General features: G+C 47.9%; 1 protein-coding gene across 1 annotated transcript in view; it reads right to left on the reverse strand.

Annotated features, from left to right (window-relative positions):
* LOC115405110 (microtubule cross-linking factor 1-like) overlaps window positions 1–19,796 on the reverse strand; it is a 44,543-nt gene that overhangs the window by 13,030 nt on the left and 11,717 nt on the right. The window contains exons 4-10 of the mRNA XM_030114572.1: window positions 12,340–12,399; window positions 9,856–11,229; window positions 6,480–6,608; window positions 4,072–4,176; window positions 3,740–3,973; window positions 3,408–3,569; window positions 891–1,058 (exon numbers count right to left, since the gene is read on the reverse strand). Of these exons, the coding sequence (XP_029970432.1) occupies window positions 891–1,058; window positions 3,408–3,569; window positions 3,740–3,973; window positions 4,072–4,176; window positions 6,480–6,608; window positions 9,856–11,229; window positions 12,340–12,399 (2,232 nt within the window). The remainder of the gene's footprint in view (window positions 1–890; window positions 1,059–3,407; window positions 3,570–3,739; window positions 3,974–4,071; window positions 4,177–6,479; window positions 6,609–9,855; window positions 11,230–12,339; window positions 12,400–19,796) is intronic.

Consider the following 19,796-nt stretch of genomic DNA (forward strand, 5'->3'; position numbering starts at 1 on the left):
AATTATTAAGATGAGCTATTTTATGACACACATTTTTCTGTGGTTTCATTAAAAAAAAAACAACGGTGTCGAGTATTTGTGGTTTGTGATTATGAGGATTTCTCACCTTGTTTTCAAAATTCTGCCGTGAAAACATGAAACTTCTCTGAAACTCATTCATTCATTCATTTTCCGCCGCTTCATCCCTTTCGGGGTCGCGGGTGGCTGGAGCCGATCCCAGCTGCTGTGGGCGAAGGCGGGGTACGCCCTGGACAGTTCGCCAGTCTGTCGCAGGGCTCTGAAACTAAAACCCAAAAATGATGCTTTTTCCCTTGAGACGCTGCGCAAACAGGGCCTCAACCTGAGGCATGGACACAGTTTGAGTTGGAAATGCTCCGATCAGCTTTTTTTAAATAAAGTTATTTGATATGATTAGCATTTGACCTGCAGGCCCACAGTAATGTTAAGATTTATCATTTAAAATCTATCAATACATGAAGGGAAGTGAAGAATCAGCCTCCCTGTAATGACTCCAGTCATTTCCTGACTTTTTTTTTGTTGGTTTTTTTTTTTTTTTTTTTTAATGTTGAGAAACAAACCAAATTCATCTGTTGGTACGATATTTAAGTGACGGTGGTGGACGCTGCATTTCTATCTGAATCGAGTCTATTTTCTTACAGTTCGCAGCTCTGCCCGGTTGTATCGAGCTAAAAGCATTTGACTCGAGATGGGAGCTGAGATATCGGGTCGGCAGGCAGAAAGCCTCCGCCTTGTTTGTTTTGGACGTGTTGCAGGTTCGCCCCGAGCGGGATTTGATCCGCGGAGGAGTCAACATGTTTACTGTCGGCGGGCGCTGCGAGCCAGATCGCGCCCTGCGCCTGCAACGGCGGCCGCTGAGGCGCCATCTGTACCTGAGCGACCTGGCTCTTCATCTCGGCCCACTTGACCTCCCAGGCGGCTTTGTCATTGGCGTAGGACTGCTGCAGCTGGCTCCGCCGCGCCTCCTCCTCCCGCAGCTCCTCCCGAAACTCGTCCAGCAGCGTCCGCAAGGCCTGCAGGACCCGGCGGTTCTCGCCGAACTGCACACACCACACACACACAGACACACAGACAAGTGTCAGCTCAGCAACTTCCACTCTTATCTGAAAACACGCGACGGATTCGTCTCCTTCTTTTATCTGATCGTGTCCTTTGTGTCTTTTCAGAGCACTCTGGGATGAACCTGCTTCGTCAGTGCTTCATAAATCAATTTTTTTTTTTTTTTCACTTTAACGTCTCCATCTTTGTTCCCATCTCTGCTTTTCAGCCTCGTCCCTGCTCTGACCTCTGCAGCAGGGGTGTGTCTGAACCCAGAAGGCCCCGGACGACCGATCGCTGACACTCCTCCAACACGTCCTGAGGCGGCGTGCGCGGCCGCATACAGATGAGAAAGGACGTGACAAGCTGCTCGCCCTGGAAGGAGGCCGGGAAGCCCAGCAGGAGGTCGACCACAACCCTAAACCCATCACCTGCTCTCACTGTCACTTCCTTCTACCGTGCCCCTCACATGGAGAAAACCAAAAACAGACAAATACTGCTGGGTAACATCAAGACGAATCCATAATCCCCCAGGAAAGCAGCCAAACCAGAAAGCCCCATCACATTTATACCAAAAGGAAAGATTTAGTGATGAGATTATTACTGATGGACGCAAAACTTTCAGAGGGAGCCTCATTTTTCTGCACATTAAGATAAATGGCGATTACACTCAAGTGTCCCCGATGGAGACGTCGTTTGTGAAGGAGCCTGCAGCAGGAAACCACCTGCAGCTCCCGAGTCTCAGCGAAACGCATTAAAAACACGGATATTAGAAAGAAAGACGGACGGATTTCATTCGGAGTCTCTCCTGATCACAGGAACGAGGATAAAACCACATGTCGGACCAGAAATCACAACACGACAGAAAGTGAAGCACTTAATGCTGCTGAATAATGCATCCGGGACAAAGACGCTCACACTCCTGGTTCTCTAACGGGGTGAAGAGAAGAGCCGCCGCTTCCTTTGTCTCCCGTGAGACTGTAATATTTCAGTCGGCTCCAGAAGACTGAAAAAAAAAACAAAAACCAAACAGTGTACAGAATAATTGCCGCCTGTAAGCAGCTATCTGGGTCAACACACTCATCTGCATACTGGTGCCAAACAGCGCCGATGAAACGATGCCAAACATTCAGTGAATAAAAGAAAGAAAGAAAAAAAGGAAAAATAATGAACGGCGTCACTTTGGTGGACAGACGGTCAAAATCATAACAAAGCATCAAGTTTTCACTAATATTCTAACAGAGAACCTTTCTTCATTCATAGAGATCCTAATGTGGAAAACCCATAACTGTGTCACCTAAATAATAATAATATTAATAAAACCTGATCTGTTTAACTCCTTTAACACCAACTTTATTCTGATTTTAATTAAAATTTCTGGAGCTGAACAAATAAAATGAAGACAAAAATAAAGCAAGGTTGAAAGGTTTTGCTGTATAGAAATATAAAGGGCCGTATAAAACTTTAATCATCCCCAGAAATGTCCAGATCCTTCTCCTCGTGGCCTGAGCGGAAGGTGACAGGTTCATCTGCACCAAACTGGACTCACAGCATGGCGGAAAGTGAGAAACTCTCCAGATGTGATAACTTCCAGGTAGCTTCAGCATGCTAACACGCTAACATGACACAAGGCTAAAATGGAGGATTAGGGCCGTGTTTTTCAACCCCTGTGCCATCATGGAAAGGCTGGATTATGCTTTCTGTACGAACGTGATGCCTTAAGACACAGTAAATAAATAAACATAGATTAAGAAAAAAAGGCTGCTAGCTTAAAGCTAAATTCTATAGGAAAATCCATTGACAATGCTAACAGTTACCAAAACACACACACAAACAGAGAACTTGCTGGAACAAATTAAACTGAATATTTGACTTAGTAAATACAAAGAACAAACTCTAATTATTTCAATAATAACCAGCATAGATTTTATTCACTCAAGAAAACATGAATAACAAAAAAAAAAAAAAATTCTGACAAAACACAGAAAAAGCAGCTACGGTGGCCCAAAGGGCTCAAAACACAAATCAAAAATTCATCCAGAATTTTCCTTTTTTTAGTCATTATTCAAGTTTTTTTGAGTGAGGAAAATATATTCCTGTTAGAGGAGGAGTACATATAACACACAAACACACAGAAAGACACAAGCTCCTCCTTAATAGTTAATAATTATCTTTGTATTAAGAAAATATTTCTTTTTCATCAAGAATTAACTTTCTATATTCAGTGTTGGTTCAAACCATTTGAAAATGTTATTTTGCTGCATTTTTTTTTTTTTTTTAATACCATCAGCTGCCGACTTTAACGGGATGGTTTTGGGAGTTCCTGCGTGATTTCAGTCTCACACTCGTACCTGTCTGTGGTGCTGCAGGTGTCGGTCGGGTGAGGGCAGGGGGAGGAGGGGTCCCGGGTCGGGAGTGTCCGCCGGGGTTTGTGGGAAACAGAGTCTGTCGTCTCGGTCGGGGTCGGCCTCCGCCTGCTCCACGATCACCCCCAACTCCGGGAATCCCTCCGACTGGATGAGACAGAGGAGAAAACCGTCAACTTTCTGCAGCAAGGCATCCTGGTTCTTTTAATCAGTCCACCTCTGGTGAATGATCTGGTTTATCGTCACTGAAAACATGCAGTGTATAACACACACACGCAATATACAGACTTGGAGAAAGTTTAGGTAAACAAACGCACCTCTTGGTGTGGCGCCTCGTCCCCCGGGTCGTCCCGGCGTCCAAGCCTCCAGTGCGTGAGGATCCAGCGGAGCTTCATGTAGACCATGATGCTGTTCCGCCTGAAGAGTCGGACCTCCTGCTGCAGGGCGGCTCGCTCCTGAGCCCAGGGCACCTCCAGGCCCTGCAGGCCCTGCAGGCCCGGCAGATCCAGGCCTTCACGCTGGACCTCCAGACGCAGACGCTCGTCATCCTGCTGCAGGGACAGGAAAGGGTTATTTGAAGGTGTCAAAGGTCATCTGTATGACGTCTAGTTAAAGCCTCCATTCTCTAAAGACAGCAGAGTTCCAGTACCTGAGGCAGAGGAACCACGGCTTCCCGTTCGTCGGCCGTCGCCGCCCTCATCCTTCGGTCGTGATCCAGGCGAAACTGGAGGTCGGGAGGCGGCGCGTCCCGGAGCTGAGGCCACAAACCGCCGCGCAGCACAAAACACAGCAGAGGAAATGACTTGGAGCAGCACACACACGTTGATCTGCTTCAAACCAAACAGCTGATTAGATCTGTTCCCTTCAATATCCTCAAAGCAAAAAAGTGGAAAGTGCTGGTTAGATTCTGTATTTTTGAGCCTTATTCACTGACGTAACACCTGGTCTTTAAGGTCAGACTTTTAAAAGTACGAAGATAGATTCAGAGGGCCCTCTGCTAGTTTTCTCTAGGCTTCGTTCCTCTCCTGCACAGTTGCGTTTCACGTGGGAACGTGCCGATACCAATACCAGCAGGAGGTTTGGGCTTCGATTCTGCACGGAGCACCTGAACTCAGAAGAAGATTCCCGATGCCACCTGGCGAGTGTTACGTGACGTCGTGGGTCGGCAACTTCACAGGTACGCAATGAGAGGACGAGCGATGCTACAGGCTAACGAGTTTCGGGGCTCACACACCAGCGATGCGATATATTAAACATGATTAAAGTGTAACTGCTAGGCGTGCTGTGTATTATTTGCATGTAGAGTATGAATTAGACTTCATAGCATTTAAAGTACTGGTATCAGTATCGGCAAGTAGCTCCTGTAATGGTTGGGCTCCCTTACTCTTTTGAATAGTTTGGTTTAATCTTCTTGTAATGCTGTATTTTCTTATTTTGTTTGAGTTAAGAAAAAAAACTCACTGTCGTCTTATTCTGACAAGTTTCCAGCAAAACTTTGGGGAAAGTACGAGGAACACAACTCTTCTTTTATGAGAATACAGACTGAAGAAATGTTTTGATGTTTGTGCAGGACGGGAAGTTTCTCCGGGTAAAAAAACAGCACCGGGTGAGGAATGGGATGCTCATGTTTATGGTGTTGAATGTGATGGTCGGTTATTTGCTTGTAAAACTGAGAATTTAGAGATGAAAAGAGGGTTTAAGAGGCGATCGCTGCCTCTGGCCATGGACTGCAGCCTCGCTCCAGCAGTAAGTTGAGCTGCTGGTTGTGTTCTGACCCTGGATCACCTCCCTGTCGGCCCAATGTCAAATGCAAATCAACCCGGCCTACAGCGCAGCGCTAATCCCGCTACATCCAAGCTGCTTTCCCATTCATTCAGTTCACCTCGCAGATTACACTGCGGCAGAAAGGCTCTGTGGAGGGGGGGGGGGGGACAAAAAGAACTCCACGCCGATGTGCCGTAACTGTAACTGTAACAGTGATGTGTCACGCCGCCGTTACGTAACTACGGGTGAATTTCTCAGCGTGAGGCAGCGATTATGAATCTCGGCGTCCTGCTACGGCGCAGTGGAGGCACTGACGGGTTTAAGCGCTCTGAGCCGGGGGCTCTCATCCTGCTGATTGTGCTTTTAGCCTCACGTTGTCCGTCCGGTGCGTCCGGCCGCCGGTGACACTTCATCGTTTTTTTTTTTTAAACATATGTTGGATTTGCTGAGTCGGGTCGCGGTGAAGCGGCGCCAGAGGGCAGATTCAGCTCTGAAACACTAAACCCACACAAACTGACCCTCAGGTCAATGAGCTGCAACTGTACAAGAGAAATATCAGCTCAAAAAAAATCTCACAACACAACTTAACTTCTCACTTTTTGATTATTTATCTTCCACTTATATCCTGATGGAAATCGCCCAGCAGCGTACGGCACCATTAGAAAAGAAAAGCAATTAAAACATGTCGAATTGAAGGAGAGAGAATGAGGAAAATTACCACCTGTAGCTGTGAGAGTGTGAAAAAAGAGTGAATGGAGTGAAAGTGTGCTCATCCAAAAGTGAGGCGCTGGACTGAGTGGCCCAATATGATCCCGTTTCACATGGAAAAGCAAATGAATTGAGATTAAACTGTGCTTTAAAGCTCCTCAAAATATCACGTGAAAGCTTTTTAGAGGCAATTTTATACATTTTAGATTTGTCTTTTTCAAACCAGACTCTTCATATTTGACCTGTACATGTTAGAAATCAACCCCAGAACAGGAACTGTTGATCATTTCCATCATCTCATGCACATCGGTGCAGATTTCAGCCCAGATCTTGTGAGTTTTCCCATAATTCAGTGAAGCAACGCCTCTATTCACAAATATTAATTCAAATAATGAAGATTTTTCGACGAGCGCAGATGAAACCAGACTGGATAGATGACAGCAGGAGAGGAAAATGTGGGATCAGGCTTCAGTTTGTTCTGGAGTTGCTGGCTGAGTTCATTGTCTTAGAGCAATGTCCAGGTCAAACATGGTCCGGATTAGCGCTGGAGGCTGATGGAGGAAGGGAGATGGAGGAGGCACTGACCTCTGCTCTTAAAGCCAGGGGCCTGTGGTACCTAGAGAGTCCCGTGGCTCCCCTGCTCTGGGCCTGGCTCTGGGGCTCCACGCCTCGCTCCTGTCCTAGACGCCACTCCAGCTCATCCCTCTGACCGGACTGTGAGTGACGTGGAGGGGAGGGGAGGGGAGGGTAGAGGGGGGGGGGGGGGAGAGGGGTGACGGGTGGAGGAAACAGGGGGTGCGGGTGGTGGCGGCGGTGGAGTCGGGGAGATGCGTGAGGCGAATCGTGGACAAAAACAGACAGGAGACAACAAACAGGGCAGTGAGGGGACGGGGGAGAACAGCGGTGGGGGGGGGGGGGAACAAAAATCAAACCATAAAAACAGGAAATGGGTAGAGAGGAAATCAACTAACAGACGGCACGGTGTGGAGACAGACGGACTAGAGTACGAAGAAAAGCGCAAAGAGGAAGACCAACTTAAAGATGACGGCGTATGAGAGGGATGAGAAGAGGACGAGAATGAGGATGAACAAAATCATGGGCTGAAACATCTGGCGGGAACACAAAGAGGAACCAAGAGAGGGAGTCGGGAGGAGGAGGGGGGAGGGGGGAAAGAATGCAAAACACTCGTTATGAAGCGCATGCAATGAGGGATACATGAGTCCAAACCGACAGCTGAGAGATACCACAGCAGAGAAGTGCAGAGCGAGAGCTACGGCCACGCCGGGTAGGAGGAGGACAGTCGACACATGCCCGTGCACAGCGGGGCGGGACAAGCGCTAAACTACGGAAACCTTGCATCTCCAGCCTGCACGATGCACATTTCGGGCAGGAAATACAGCATTTTCGGCATTTGTAGGCGGCGACATGCCGGCCGGACCGCTGACGGGAGCGCAGAGCGTCCGCGCTCGTTGTCATAGCAACACATTTCAAGTCAAATATGCGGGAAAAAAAAATAATGGAACCAAAATCCTTAAGTTTTCATTATTCGGCAGGTAAAACACTTTATTCACATTTATTTAAGAGGCAACATGTCATCTGAAACTTCTCATCCTTTAAAAGTGATTAAAGTAACAATATTGTCTAATTACGTTGACATAATTTATACAACTAATCAGAGATAAAACATCAGAATGACTTTAATTTGTCACTTGATCATGACAAAAGAGCAATTAAACATACTGTGAATGCAAATAGTTTAAATTTCATGACTTTTATGAGTTTTCTAGGTTAATTTAAATGATGCTACTCTGAATTATAATTCAAATTAGGTCACAATACTCAAAATGTGTCTTCTTTATCACTGAAACTGGTTTTTAATGAATCAGATTATATATTTGGGAGTACTTCCCCCTCTGGTGATGGCACGTCTACATTTTTTTTGCTCTTTCGGTTTGTTCATTTCAAACTCGATTCGCAGACTCGTTAGTTGCAGCGGTCAGCTGCGGCTAAACCACCCAGCTTCACCCAGACTAACCGGAGAGTCCAACAGGCGGCGGAGCAAAGCAGAAACAGAACAAGCAGCTTCAGAACATGATCTCGCCACAGCAGACTGGCTCCTTCGGGAAGTGCTCTGTTTGATTCTACCGGATTAGAAAGGGACGTCCGAGACGCTGCCTGATCATGCAGCACACAGATAATGAACCTGCTTTGGGAGAGTACACAGTATGTTGACATGTCGACTCATTCAGAGCTGCAGGAAAACAAGGACAGGAAGCAGGATGCCAGCCAGTGAGGTTCTCACACAGCGCCATGCCACTCTTGTTTTGGGCGTCCGACAGTTATTCTTGTCATCGCACACACTTATGCGGTTCATCTCCTTGGAAACACCACGGAGCGGCCGATGCTTGTGTGCTGATCGAGTGTGTAAACACACCAGCTACACCATTTATAATGAGTCATACAAATGATAGCATGGTGTAGCAGAGCTGCGAAGGAGGGGGGGGGGGTCAGACGGGGGACTTACTAAAGTTCATCATGCAACCATTCGTCAAGAGAAGTCGAGCCAAATGGAAGAAGCTGCTAAAATCCCTCCATTCACACCAAGCAGGCGACCGGAAGCGCCAGGCGGCCTCGCCGCGCCCTGGCTGCTGCAGACAGTGAGCGCAGCGGGTGGGGGGCGGGGGGTGGAGGCAGGCGGGGCTGCTGGCTATGAGGATGGAGATGCAGATGTGAAGGCGGCGGCAGCAGCAGCAGCAGCAGCAGCAGGAAGCGATGGTGACAGCAGTGGTTCTGGGTGGAGGGGGCGGGGGTGACGTGACGGTGCTGGTGCTGGTGGTGGTGGTGGTGCCAGTGTGGCAGAGCTGGGTGGCTTACGGTGGGACTGCCTGTCACCCTGCGCTGCGCTGGCTCTAAAGACTCCACCCCTAGACGGCGGCCTCCTCAACTCGCGTTGGGTTTGGATCTTTTCAAGTCGCCTCAGCTCACCTCAAACCTGTCTAAGCTGCTAACAACCAGACTTTATTAATCCCCATTTCCAGGATGCAGTGTTAAACTGATTGGGGTCAAGAGTCAGGGACCACCACAGCCCATCACTGCATGAGGCGGCCATGTGAGGCGCTCCATGACTCCACTGGGAACAGTCTGAGGTTCAGCGTCTTGCTCAAGGACACTTCAACGTGTGGATGGAGAGAGATGGGGCATCGAACCTGCAACTTTCCTCTCAATTGTGACGAACAGAAGATAATCTAGACGGCACTGGTGGGACCATCTCCTCACAGGCTTCAGGTCAGTTCCAGAGAGCCACCATACTCCTAATTTGACCAACGCTTCCCCTAATTCTGGCTGTCACACGTCAATGCTTTAGGGTTAGGACATCTGACTCAAACCCTTCTAAACGCTTCCTAAACGCAACTTTACAAAGATAGGAAAGACACTGTGATAGGGCGATTCGATGGAAGCATCATTGATCCAATCTGAACGACCAGACCTGAAAAGATCCGAACCCATCTTTGAATCCAGCTGAATGAATTTCCCACCGACAGTCCTGAGCGTCTGGCTGAAGATGTACGACGCTGCCGCTATCTTTAATTAGAGAAGGTTATTTTGCACATGCTGCTGACTTAGACTCTCATCGAGTTTATTTTAGACTTAAATGGTTTACTAATGACTGGACACTTAGGGGCTCTCAATCCAAAGATAATTTAATTCTCACAACTATGAGCTGGGGATTATTACCTGGAACTTCACCGACCAGTTTTCCGCTGTTAACGGTGACTAAACCATGATTTTGAGACAAGGAGCTTCGATCAGGGGAAATGAAATACCGATCAGCGTTTCACGTCAGACCTACGGACAGCATCGTCCTGTCTGGACTTCTTGGAGAGAGTCTTTACACGGCTACCTACCATGCAGTTTCATTGATATGATCACATTAAGGCAGAGAGGAAACATCCAGACTTACCTGGAAGTCGGTGACCAGATCTCTCCCGAAGGTGCCGATGGGAGAGTCCCGGGACATGGAGGTGACGGTGGACAGGAAGCTGCTGGACTCCGTCAGGTTGGGCATGGGTGACAGATCGTCCGTCCGCTCCCTCAGCCCCTCTCCCACGTGGTCCAGCTTCTCCACGAAGATGTGCAGCTCGGTGCGGAACGCCTTCATGCGTGTGTTGATGGTGTCCAGGACTTGAGTGTCCGGTTTGGTTCCGGAGGCTCCTCCGCCCTCCAGGCCTTCTCCCGTCGTCACCAGCAGTCGGCCCTCGAAGATCAGGCTGTCGGTGTCGGTGATGAGCCGGTCCACCGTCTTGCCGAGCCTCTCGGCCTCTCGCTTCACGTTAGAGAAGGACTCTCTCTCCTCCCGCCGGCGGTTGGCCAGCTCGGTGGCGCTCAGCTCGCTGCCATCCGACGGCTTGATGCTCCCGAACCCTGAGGTGGTCGCCGTTTTCTCGAACAGGTCTTCGGAGTCGCTCTCGCCCCCGATCGGACCCTCCCTCTTGGGCTGGAGGAGGAGGAGCCGGCCCGCCTCCTCGTCCTCGGCGGCCTCTCTTCTGCCGGCGTCGCTGTCGGCGTCGCTGTCCCGGGGGCTGCCGGTTCGAAGCCCGAGGTGCGCGGCCAGGTCGCAGCGCTGCACGTTGGACATGAGGACGCGGTTCTCGTACTGCAGCTTCATCACTTTCCCGCTCAGCTCGTTGATCTGCATCCGGGCCGACTTGAGCTCCTCCATCATCATCCCGCCGGTGGAGCCGTTCCCGGCGCCCCCGTTCCCGGGTTTGAACAGCGTCCCCTCGACGCCCTCCTCGCCGCCGCTCGGACCAAACTTGAAGCGGTTGAGTTCGGATGTGAGCTGCCTGTTGTGGTCCTCGATCTCTGAGATGGAGCGACGCAGCAGCTCGGCCTCCTCCTCTACGAACTGGAGGTGCCGTCGCAGCTCGCCGGCGGACTCCAGGGCGTCGCCGCCGTACGGCGAGGAAGGCATGCTGGAGAAGGGCTCTCGCCCGAAGCAGTCTCTCTCGTACTGACAGCGGATGTCTTCGTTTTCTGCCCGCAGGCTGCGGTTCTCCACCTCCAGCTCCACGATCTTCCTGCCCAGGATGTTGGCCTCCTCCTCCACCAGCTTCAGGCGGAGGCGCAGCTCGGCCTCTCGGGTCGTGTGAGGGCCTCCGCCGGCGCACTCGGCCAGGGGGAGGGGGCTGTCCACGTCCCCGTAAACCGACTTGTACTTCTGCAGCTCCTGCTCCAGCTCGTCCTTCTCCCGGCCCAGCTTGGCCATCTTCTTCCTCATCAGCCCCGACTCCTCCTTGGCGAACTGGAGCTGGCAGCGGAGGTCTGCACTGTCCTCCTGGGGGTGGCGGACGGAGGGAACACAGAGTTAAGACTGAGGAAGGGACGAGTCCTCTCTCACCTGGAAATGCTCCTGACCCACAGACCGCTGACTGATGTCCTCAAGCAGGGGACTTAATGTCCATAAACATGTCCAGTTATTCCTCTGTGAGACTGGACTGCCTCACATTACATGAAAAAGAAAATCACATCCAACTTAAGTGAAAAAAGAAAAGAAAATTCCTGGGCTATAGGAGGATGGAGTTCCAAAAATGTAAAAAAAAAATAAAAATAAAAAAATAAAAATAATAATAATAATAATAATAATAAACAAATAAATAAATAAATAACAATTTCCAATTATAAATAAACCAATTAAAGATAAATAAAATAAAATAATAAAATAACTGGAGGATGTTTTTAACTTTACAATAATCTCTGACGTTTTTGTGTTTTATTTTCTTATTTCTTTCGTTTCTGGCTCATACTCCCAGTAAAAATTCAGAAATGTGTGTGTCTGTTATAAAAAATAAATAAATAAATAATAATAATAATAATAATAATAATAATAAAATAGAAAATGTTATCTTTTTTTGAGTTGTTTCTACTCGAACGATTTGCGAATAAAAACATAAGGAATTTTTATTAAAAAAATATATAGTGGTAATTTTAGGTAGAAAATAGACAAAACATCTGATATTACAACAAAATTCTAACTTTTAATGACCTAAATCTTGTAACTAAACAATACTTTTTTAAAATGAGGTTTAAAATAAATAAATCTATGATATATGGGAGTTTCACTGTTTGCTCATAAGCTAAAAATATTCTGCAGAATATATTTCAATGTAAAATGAAAGTTTTAAAAAGATGAAAAGTGATGTTTTCCTCTTTATTCCTGATAACCGGGCTGCATGGACCAATAATAATGAGACAATCCACTCCATTCACGTTGGCATTACCTGTTATCCAAGTTTCAGTGTAATTCACTCTTTTTTTTATTTAATAACTACCATTCAAAGGAACCGATTTTTTTTTTTTTTACCCCATCACTGTAAAACTCACATGCATTGATCAGACTAACATCTCTATTGTCTTTAGTCAAAGCAGCAGAACAAAGCGTTTTCACCTGAGTTGTGGATTTCTTGTCTTTAAAGGTTTCCCTGCTGCCTCGTCGCCTCAGTGCGGTCTGGAAAACAGCAGAGATGGAAACACGCCGTTCAGTTTGACATACAGGCAGAGCGGCATTAATATGTGTGGACGTCTTTAAGGACATTAGACCATCACCATCCTTCCACATTCACTCCCTAATGTCACTTTAATCACCCAAATCAAACACTTTTACACGGCTGTCATGGAATTTAATGGACTGTATTCGTGATCCACAAGTCGTAATTGGAGTCTTTCCTTGAGACTTGTGCAGTTTGGAGCATCGCTGATACTCTGGGGCTCATTCAGAGCCGCTCAGGGCGACAGACGTCTTATCCCGGCTCAGATTCAGTGACACATGGCGCTTCCACGGCGCTCCGAGGGCGAAGCATCTGCCCGTCCAGCGGGGCAAATCTGGCCTGGAGCTAATACTGCAGCGGCATCGCACGCAAAGCCTGGATAAAACGGGGGCTGGTGGACACCAGCTTAGACTTACACACGAATAAAATCATTCATTTTTATCAACTCCCGGCCTCACATCAGCTGCAGCGCCAAAGGAAGAAGAAAGAGAGGTGAAGAAGCAGATCGAGAGAGAGAGGGAGGGAGAGAGCGAGCGAGAGAGAAATCCCCCTCTATAAATGCAGCGTGGAGCTTTTTCCAGGAACAGATTGCAGCCCTGGCAGAGTTATTTAAAGGTTCTGATGATCAGTGAAGCTGCAGCCTGGCTCCTTCCTACCAGGAACAGGTTCAGATTAATATTTCTGATCTCAGAGTGACGGATTTCAAAGTGAACTCAGATTTACTGTGTATTAGTTCACTGCTAAAATGAATTCTAAAAGAGCAAACACGCAAACACGCCTCCGTCATGTTATCCGTTATGATCAATTTCAAGCCACGTTTGTTCGACCTTGTTGCAGGTTTTTGTTCATATCAGTACAACGATATGACGACGAGTGATGAATAAAGGAGCACAACCTCATCTCCGATTAGCTGCAATCTGCAAAGCTTTGCATGAGGTTTTGATGGATCGGGGGTCAGTTCATGGGAAACCGAATCCCAGGAGGGAGCTCACTAATGCCCAACTGCTCAGGAGCGTGGAGCTTTTTCCAGGAACAAAGTTTTTTGTTGGAAAACTTTGTCCAAATCAAACCTGCGGGCTTGCTTGACTGGATGAAATCCCAACAAAACTCAATTAATCTGTAATTTTTTGGACATTTTACTGTATTTCGCACCATTAAAATGAGCTTTATGTTGAGATTGGACTAATTTTCAGTTGGTTTTTTGGGGTCATGGAGCATGATGAGGGAATCTTTCGGAAAGAATTCTTCATTCTGCTGATTTGTGTATTTGAAGAAGGTGATCTGTTCCAGTCTGTGTCCTGGGTGGGTTCGGCCTCTCTGAGCCAGTGAGGAAGCCGTCATCCCGTTTCTGTTTTGTTGGAATATTTGACCAGCATCAGTTTCAAACCAGCCCGTCAAACAGATTCAGCTTTCAGTCTCAGTTGAAGCTGTTACACCATGTGGTCGTGTCAGGTAAGATTCGGGAAGTCATTACTTCTTCAAATCAACACTTGGAACCACATTTGAACCAAATTAGTCATTTTCTTTGAGAGAAAAAAGTTAAAAATCACAGCTTGAATGTAAATGTAGCATCAGAGAGCCTCCATCTTTAGATGAGATCAGTGCGGTGGTACAAACAGGCCGGGCTTCAGTTTCTTTTCTCTTCGATCGTCCTGTTGTTTCTCTGGTTCTGACTCCCGCCTACAATAAGCGGGGATCCTGATCACGGCGGTCTGGAGCTCCGAGGAGCTTTGGACAAGATGCTGTCTAATCCTCCGACTCCCCGGAGAGATTAGCTCTGCCGCCACAGCTGGGAGTTACACCACGGCTGCTGTGGAGACGCCAACACACACACACACACACACACACACACACACACACACAGAGCCGGAGACTGGTGTCAGAGCCAGCGGCCGAGTCCAGCTCCAGCCCCGCTCGGGGCAGAACAGGTTCACCCTCACACTTTCCACCCGGCTGGCCATGAATGACTCACCCTGTCCTACTGCTCCGTTTAGGAGGGCAACCATGTGTGTGAGTGAGTGTGTGTGTGTGTGTGTGTGTATATACAGTGAGGAGCACAGCTGGAAGAGAAGCAGCTAAAAAAAGGTTTACACATCAACGACTTATTCATACTGAAGAGCTGCTGTAAAAAGCAATTAAAAGAGTTGATTCAGGCCTGAAGGAAGCGAGTTCTCGTGTTTTGGGAGGAAGAGAAAGTCGAGCCACATCGCCGCCTCAACATTCAACACACTCCTTTCTGTTAAATACCACACTCAGTCTTTTATTTCACTTCTAATACATTATTTTTTCACTGCTGGCTGTTTGCTAAGTCACTCGTCCTGCTAGTGGGACACATTAAACTAGAAATACTTGGTAAATGTCAGATTTTTTACACATACAGATGATTTGACAGTTATAGTTTTTCACGAAAGCTCGTTTAACCATTTTATTTTACCCCAAATTCAGACAGAATGAATGTAATCTGTTTACTAACACCATCCATCCATCCATTAGTCAAGCCACTAACTTTAGTGACTATATTGTTAAAAAAAATGCATCAAAAGTTGAAATAATATAATTTCGAGATTAAGAATTAAATGTTTGAAAGTTATATTCACTTAAATTCCACACACTTATAAAATGAAACCAAACCATTTTCTTCTACTTCATCTTTCAAATGCCACCAGCGACAGCTATTTCAATAACCATTATTATTAACGAGCACTTTTTTTTTAAATGTCCTTCACGAAGTGCTTCACAGAAAACATCAAACACACGAAATGAAAACCTTCAAAGGGATAAAATGTTCCAAACCATGATGAAAGCAGGAATATCTCTCCGATGTCAAAAAGACATTGCCAGACGATCAGCGGCTCCGCTGACCTGACTTCGGGGGCAGGTCGATCAGAGCTAAAAAGGCCCCATCAGTTTTCAGTCAGGCTTTTATCCAGACACCTCCGGCTGAGCGTCTCCAGGTGCTTCAGGTCACTGATACATGAGGGAGCGAGGCCATTAAGAGCTTTACAAGGATTTTAAGGAGCGATATGACGGTGTTTGAGGTTGTTTTTTTTTAAGTGCATCAAAGCAGGAACTCTCGTCTGGATTTCTCTCTCTAATGAACACGATGAGCTTCGGCTGCAGGGACTCCGACTTCGAGGCGGCTGGAGTCCCGACGTTACACTCCGAGTCCCTGGAAGAGTTCAGCCAGGCTGCCGGGATCAGTTCAGAGGTCACAGCTTCAGTGAGATCAGCACAACAGTCGGACCGCCGGGGTCACAGGTGAGATCAGGTCTCACCTGCAAACGACGCCTCATCACTGGATCCTGATGTTCTCCGAGCTCGCCACGACAAGACAACATCTGTTACATCTGGGTCTGATTCCTCGTCTCACACCGAATACAAATCAATCCTATTTCCTTTTGGCAACTCAACAAGATTATCGTCGATCGTTAAAATAATAACAAAATTGTCATTTTGAGGTCTTCAGAATTTGTCACTTCAGCTGCAGTCCCTCACACCACGGCTGAAATGAGACCTTTTGAATTTTGAAGCCCCAAGGTCCAAAAACATGGTAAAAATTTGTAATATGAGGTCAAAAAATGGTAATTTGCAGCTATAAAATACTAATTTACAGAAACAAAACAGCCATTTGAAGCCACAAATACTAACTTGATTCCAATAAATAGTAACATGAGACCACAAAGTAGTAATCTGAGGCTAAGAAATTGTAATTTCAGGCCACAGAATACTAATTGGCAGCCAAGATGTAGTAATTTAAGCCACATAATAGTAATTTCAGGGTAAATAGATTGTAATTTGTGGCCTCAAAATATAATTTCCTGGCCACAAATTACTTTTTTTGAGGCCATAAATAAGTAATTTGTGGCTACACTTCAAATTTCAAGTTTCAGAAGTCATATTTGGGACTTTGTACAGTTCAGAGTTGAAATCAAACTGTAAATTTGTGGCCATGAAAACAGGAGTTTGTGACCAGGAAATGGTAAGATGAGACAAAGGAGCATTTTATTACCACAAAATTGTAATGGATGGTTACGATTTATAGTTTTATTTCAGCGGTCATGTTTCGGTTTCTCTGCATTTCAGTGTTTTGTGTGACTGATAGAACTCCTCCTGCTCTTCCTCCTCCTCAACGCCGTCAGTCCGTCGGCCTGTCGCCCTGTCGGCCCGTCGCCCTGTCGGCCCGTCGGTCCGTCGGTCTGTCCTGCGGCCTGCAGGCAGCTCCGGCTCCCGTCGGCAGGCCCGCTGCAGCTGCTTTGGTTTCCCTCCTGCGGGATCCTGCCAGGCCGAGGGATTATCAGACTGGAGCGAGGCAGTCGTTTCTCTGCCGGCTCTGAAAATCTGTGCTCCGCTGGCCTCCTCGTGCACCTCCCTCCCGGAGACTCCCCCTCTCGCTCGCCGCCTCTCACATGTCACCCCTGAAGGACGTCGGGAATACATAACACCGAGTGTGTGTTTCACCAGCGGGGCGTTCCGCTCTTCTGGGGACCGGCGGGAGTTTGAACTGGAGGATGAAGGTCAGAGGGAGGACACGATTCAACAATTCCGTTTATCCATCGCTCGGCAAAAAGCGTCTTCCCAAAAGTCCCACAGCGGACTGATCAGCGTCACAGCGCTCACTGTAAGAAGACAAACCAGTGTTGATCATTTCATCATCTCCGTTGTTAGGATAAATGTCCTCCGCCTCGCTCGCTCGCTCGCTCGCTCGCTCTCCTCTTAACTCTAATGTAATCACAGCAGCAGCTCCAGCGCCATCAGACACACTTTTACATCTGCGGAGAGTCGGAGCACACAAACCATCCAGGCCGTTCTTCAAGGTAATTTGATTCAAAGACGCAGCAAACAAGAGGAAAAGTCCAGGAGTCACTGCAGAACGTGATGTGGTTTTTCTTTTCAGCGCTCCGGATCATCCGATTAAAGTTTCCTCTGCTGATCCAGTTTACAGGAGTGAAAACGCAAAGATTCCGGTGTGTTCTGAGTGTCTGTTCCCACGGCGACGGAGCTCGGAGCCACTGGCAAAGCAGATACGTGGAAACGGTCGGGCTTCATCACTGCGTGAACGAGGGAAAACGCAATCTCTGAAAATGATCGGGAACCGTTTAGATCCGAGGAAACGCTGCTGCTGGTCCCGTCGCTAATGCCAACGACATCGTTTTCAGCATCCCTGCCGTTTCCATGCCAACAGACCCCCGAGGCCTGTGTGGATTCTGTGTGTGACGGTGTATTTATGTCCGGCTGAGTATTTATGGAGTTCCTTTACTCTCCGCCGCCGTTATTAAAGTGCCACTGGTCTACATTCTGCAGCTGGACCGGGTCCAGGCCTCAGGAGATAAACTGCTTCGTCCAGGAGGAAGAGGAGGAGGAGGAGGGGGAGGAGGAGGAGGGGGAGGAGGAGGAGGAGGAGGAGGAGGAGGAGGAGGAGGGGGAGGAGGGGGAGGAGGGGGAGGAGGGAAAACGTGTTGCTGCTCACAGCCTCAACAGATATTCTTGGAAATGTTGACGGAGAGGAAAAGCAGGATACTGTGTTCCGCGACACGCCTGTTTGCGTCAGACGCTGGAGCGTTTTCGGGGATGAGCCATCCAGAAGTGACTTCATGTTGGGAGAGGAGGAGGAGGAAGGGGGGGTGGGGGGTGGACATTTTGGGGGTGGAGATCGAGCGGGAATGGGAACACGGCGAGAGTATTTTCAGCAGCATCTGCACTCAACAGCTTGGCCTATTTATGATTTCGCTCAGAGACGGCAACACAGTGCAGAGCGGAGCGGAGGGAGGCGTCTGGCGCTGGTAATGGGATTTAACAGGGGGAGCGCTGCGACCAGTGAGGGGGGGGGGGGGGGGTGAAAGTGGGGGAGCAGCACTAAACGGGCTGCAGATAAAACCCTTCTCAGCCCTGACACAGGAAGCTAAGACCCAAACACAACAGAATAAATATTGCTCACCCGGCGGGAGAGCTCAGAGAGATAAGTCGCTCTAAAATGTTTAGAGGCAGATTATATTAGTGCGATCGGGATGAATGAGGCTCAATCTGGGCTGTAATCCCCTTCAATGAATTAATTAATACCGCAACACACTTGACTGAAAACATTTAAGTCTTCTTCCTCCTCATCTGATTGAATCTTTTTTTCTTTCCTTCCTCGCCCTGAGGACGCACGCCAAAGCGCCGTCGCTCTCTTTAAAGGCAGGAGCTGCGTCGGGATTTACAGCGGCCTGTTATTTTTATATGGACAATCAATCTCGCTGCACCTGCAGTGCTGGAAATATCCTGCATGTGGATGTGCTCCATCAGCCAAACGTGCACCAGGAAGCACATTGAAATTCAATTTGCCATTAAAGGTGATGCACGCGCGCGCACACACACACACACACTGTACGCAGCGATGCACCTTCAAACAGCAACAGCAGCGAATTTATGAAGAATTCCTAAACCAATCAGAGCTAAATTAATTGAGGTAAGGACGACACACACACACACACACACACACACACATCTGCAGTCATCAGTCTAACGCTCTGCTGGAGGCGCGGCCGGCGTGCGTGAGCGTTAGTGAGTGCGCACGTCTGGCAGGAAGACGGGCTGGATGCATCGCGCCGAGGTCGCGCCAATGTCAGGGCATCCCGGCGGACGCCGGCGTCTCCGTGGCCGTCCGGTGGTCGCTCCGGAGGCGCCGAACGCCGAGGAGAGCCGCTGCATCCAGGACTGGACCCGACCAGCTGGAACCACACGAGAAACGCTCCTGCAACGCCTCTGCTTCTGGCTCACTGACTCATTATCAAGATAAAAACAGCAAACAATGCAATTCCTGAAGTTTAAAGGAGAAGTTTCATCTTTTCATGACCCGATTTCAAAATCCTTGCAGTCAACTGATGTTCCAGGACCCGAAAACCTCCAAGAAATTCTAGCTTCCCTGGTCAAACCGAGCCCACTGCCAGCTGTGGCAGCAGTGATCGGGGCAGAGAATTAGCATTTACCTCACCCCAAGTGAGTTTAGCTTAAACAATTTCCTTAAATACGACTAAATTATGGTTTGAAATGTCAACCACTCACCCAAACATGTGCTGCCTCTAATTTAGTTAAAAGGGGCTGTATCATGCTTTTTTAGCAAGTCCAAACCCTAGAAATGGCATTAACATGGTATTAGTTTATTTTTGGTGCTAAGGAAAAGTGATTTTGTGTGAAATAAAAGTTTTTCTGGGGCTAATTCTGAAACCCGGAAGAGAAAACGCTCCGTTTCACTGAAGATCCCGCCTCTCCCACTGTGGACTTTGACTGACAGCGAACTTCAACCAATCAGCGCTTCAAAACAAATACGCTAGCTAGCTTTAGCTCTTTAGCTCTAGCTTCTCTACACGCAAAGACAGGC

The sequence above is a fragment of the Salarias fasciatus genome, chromosome 18 (genome assembly GCF_902148845.1).
Source record: "Salarias fasciatus chromosome 18, fSalaFa1.1, whole genome shotgun sequence".
Taxonomy (NCBI): domain Eukaryota; kingdom Metazoa; phylum Chordata; class Actinopteri; order Blenniiformes; family Blenniidae; genus Salarias; species Salarias fasciatus.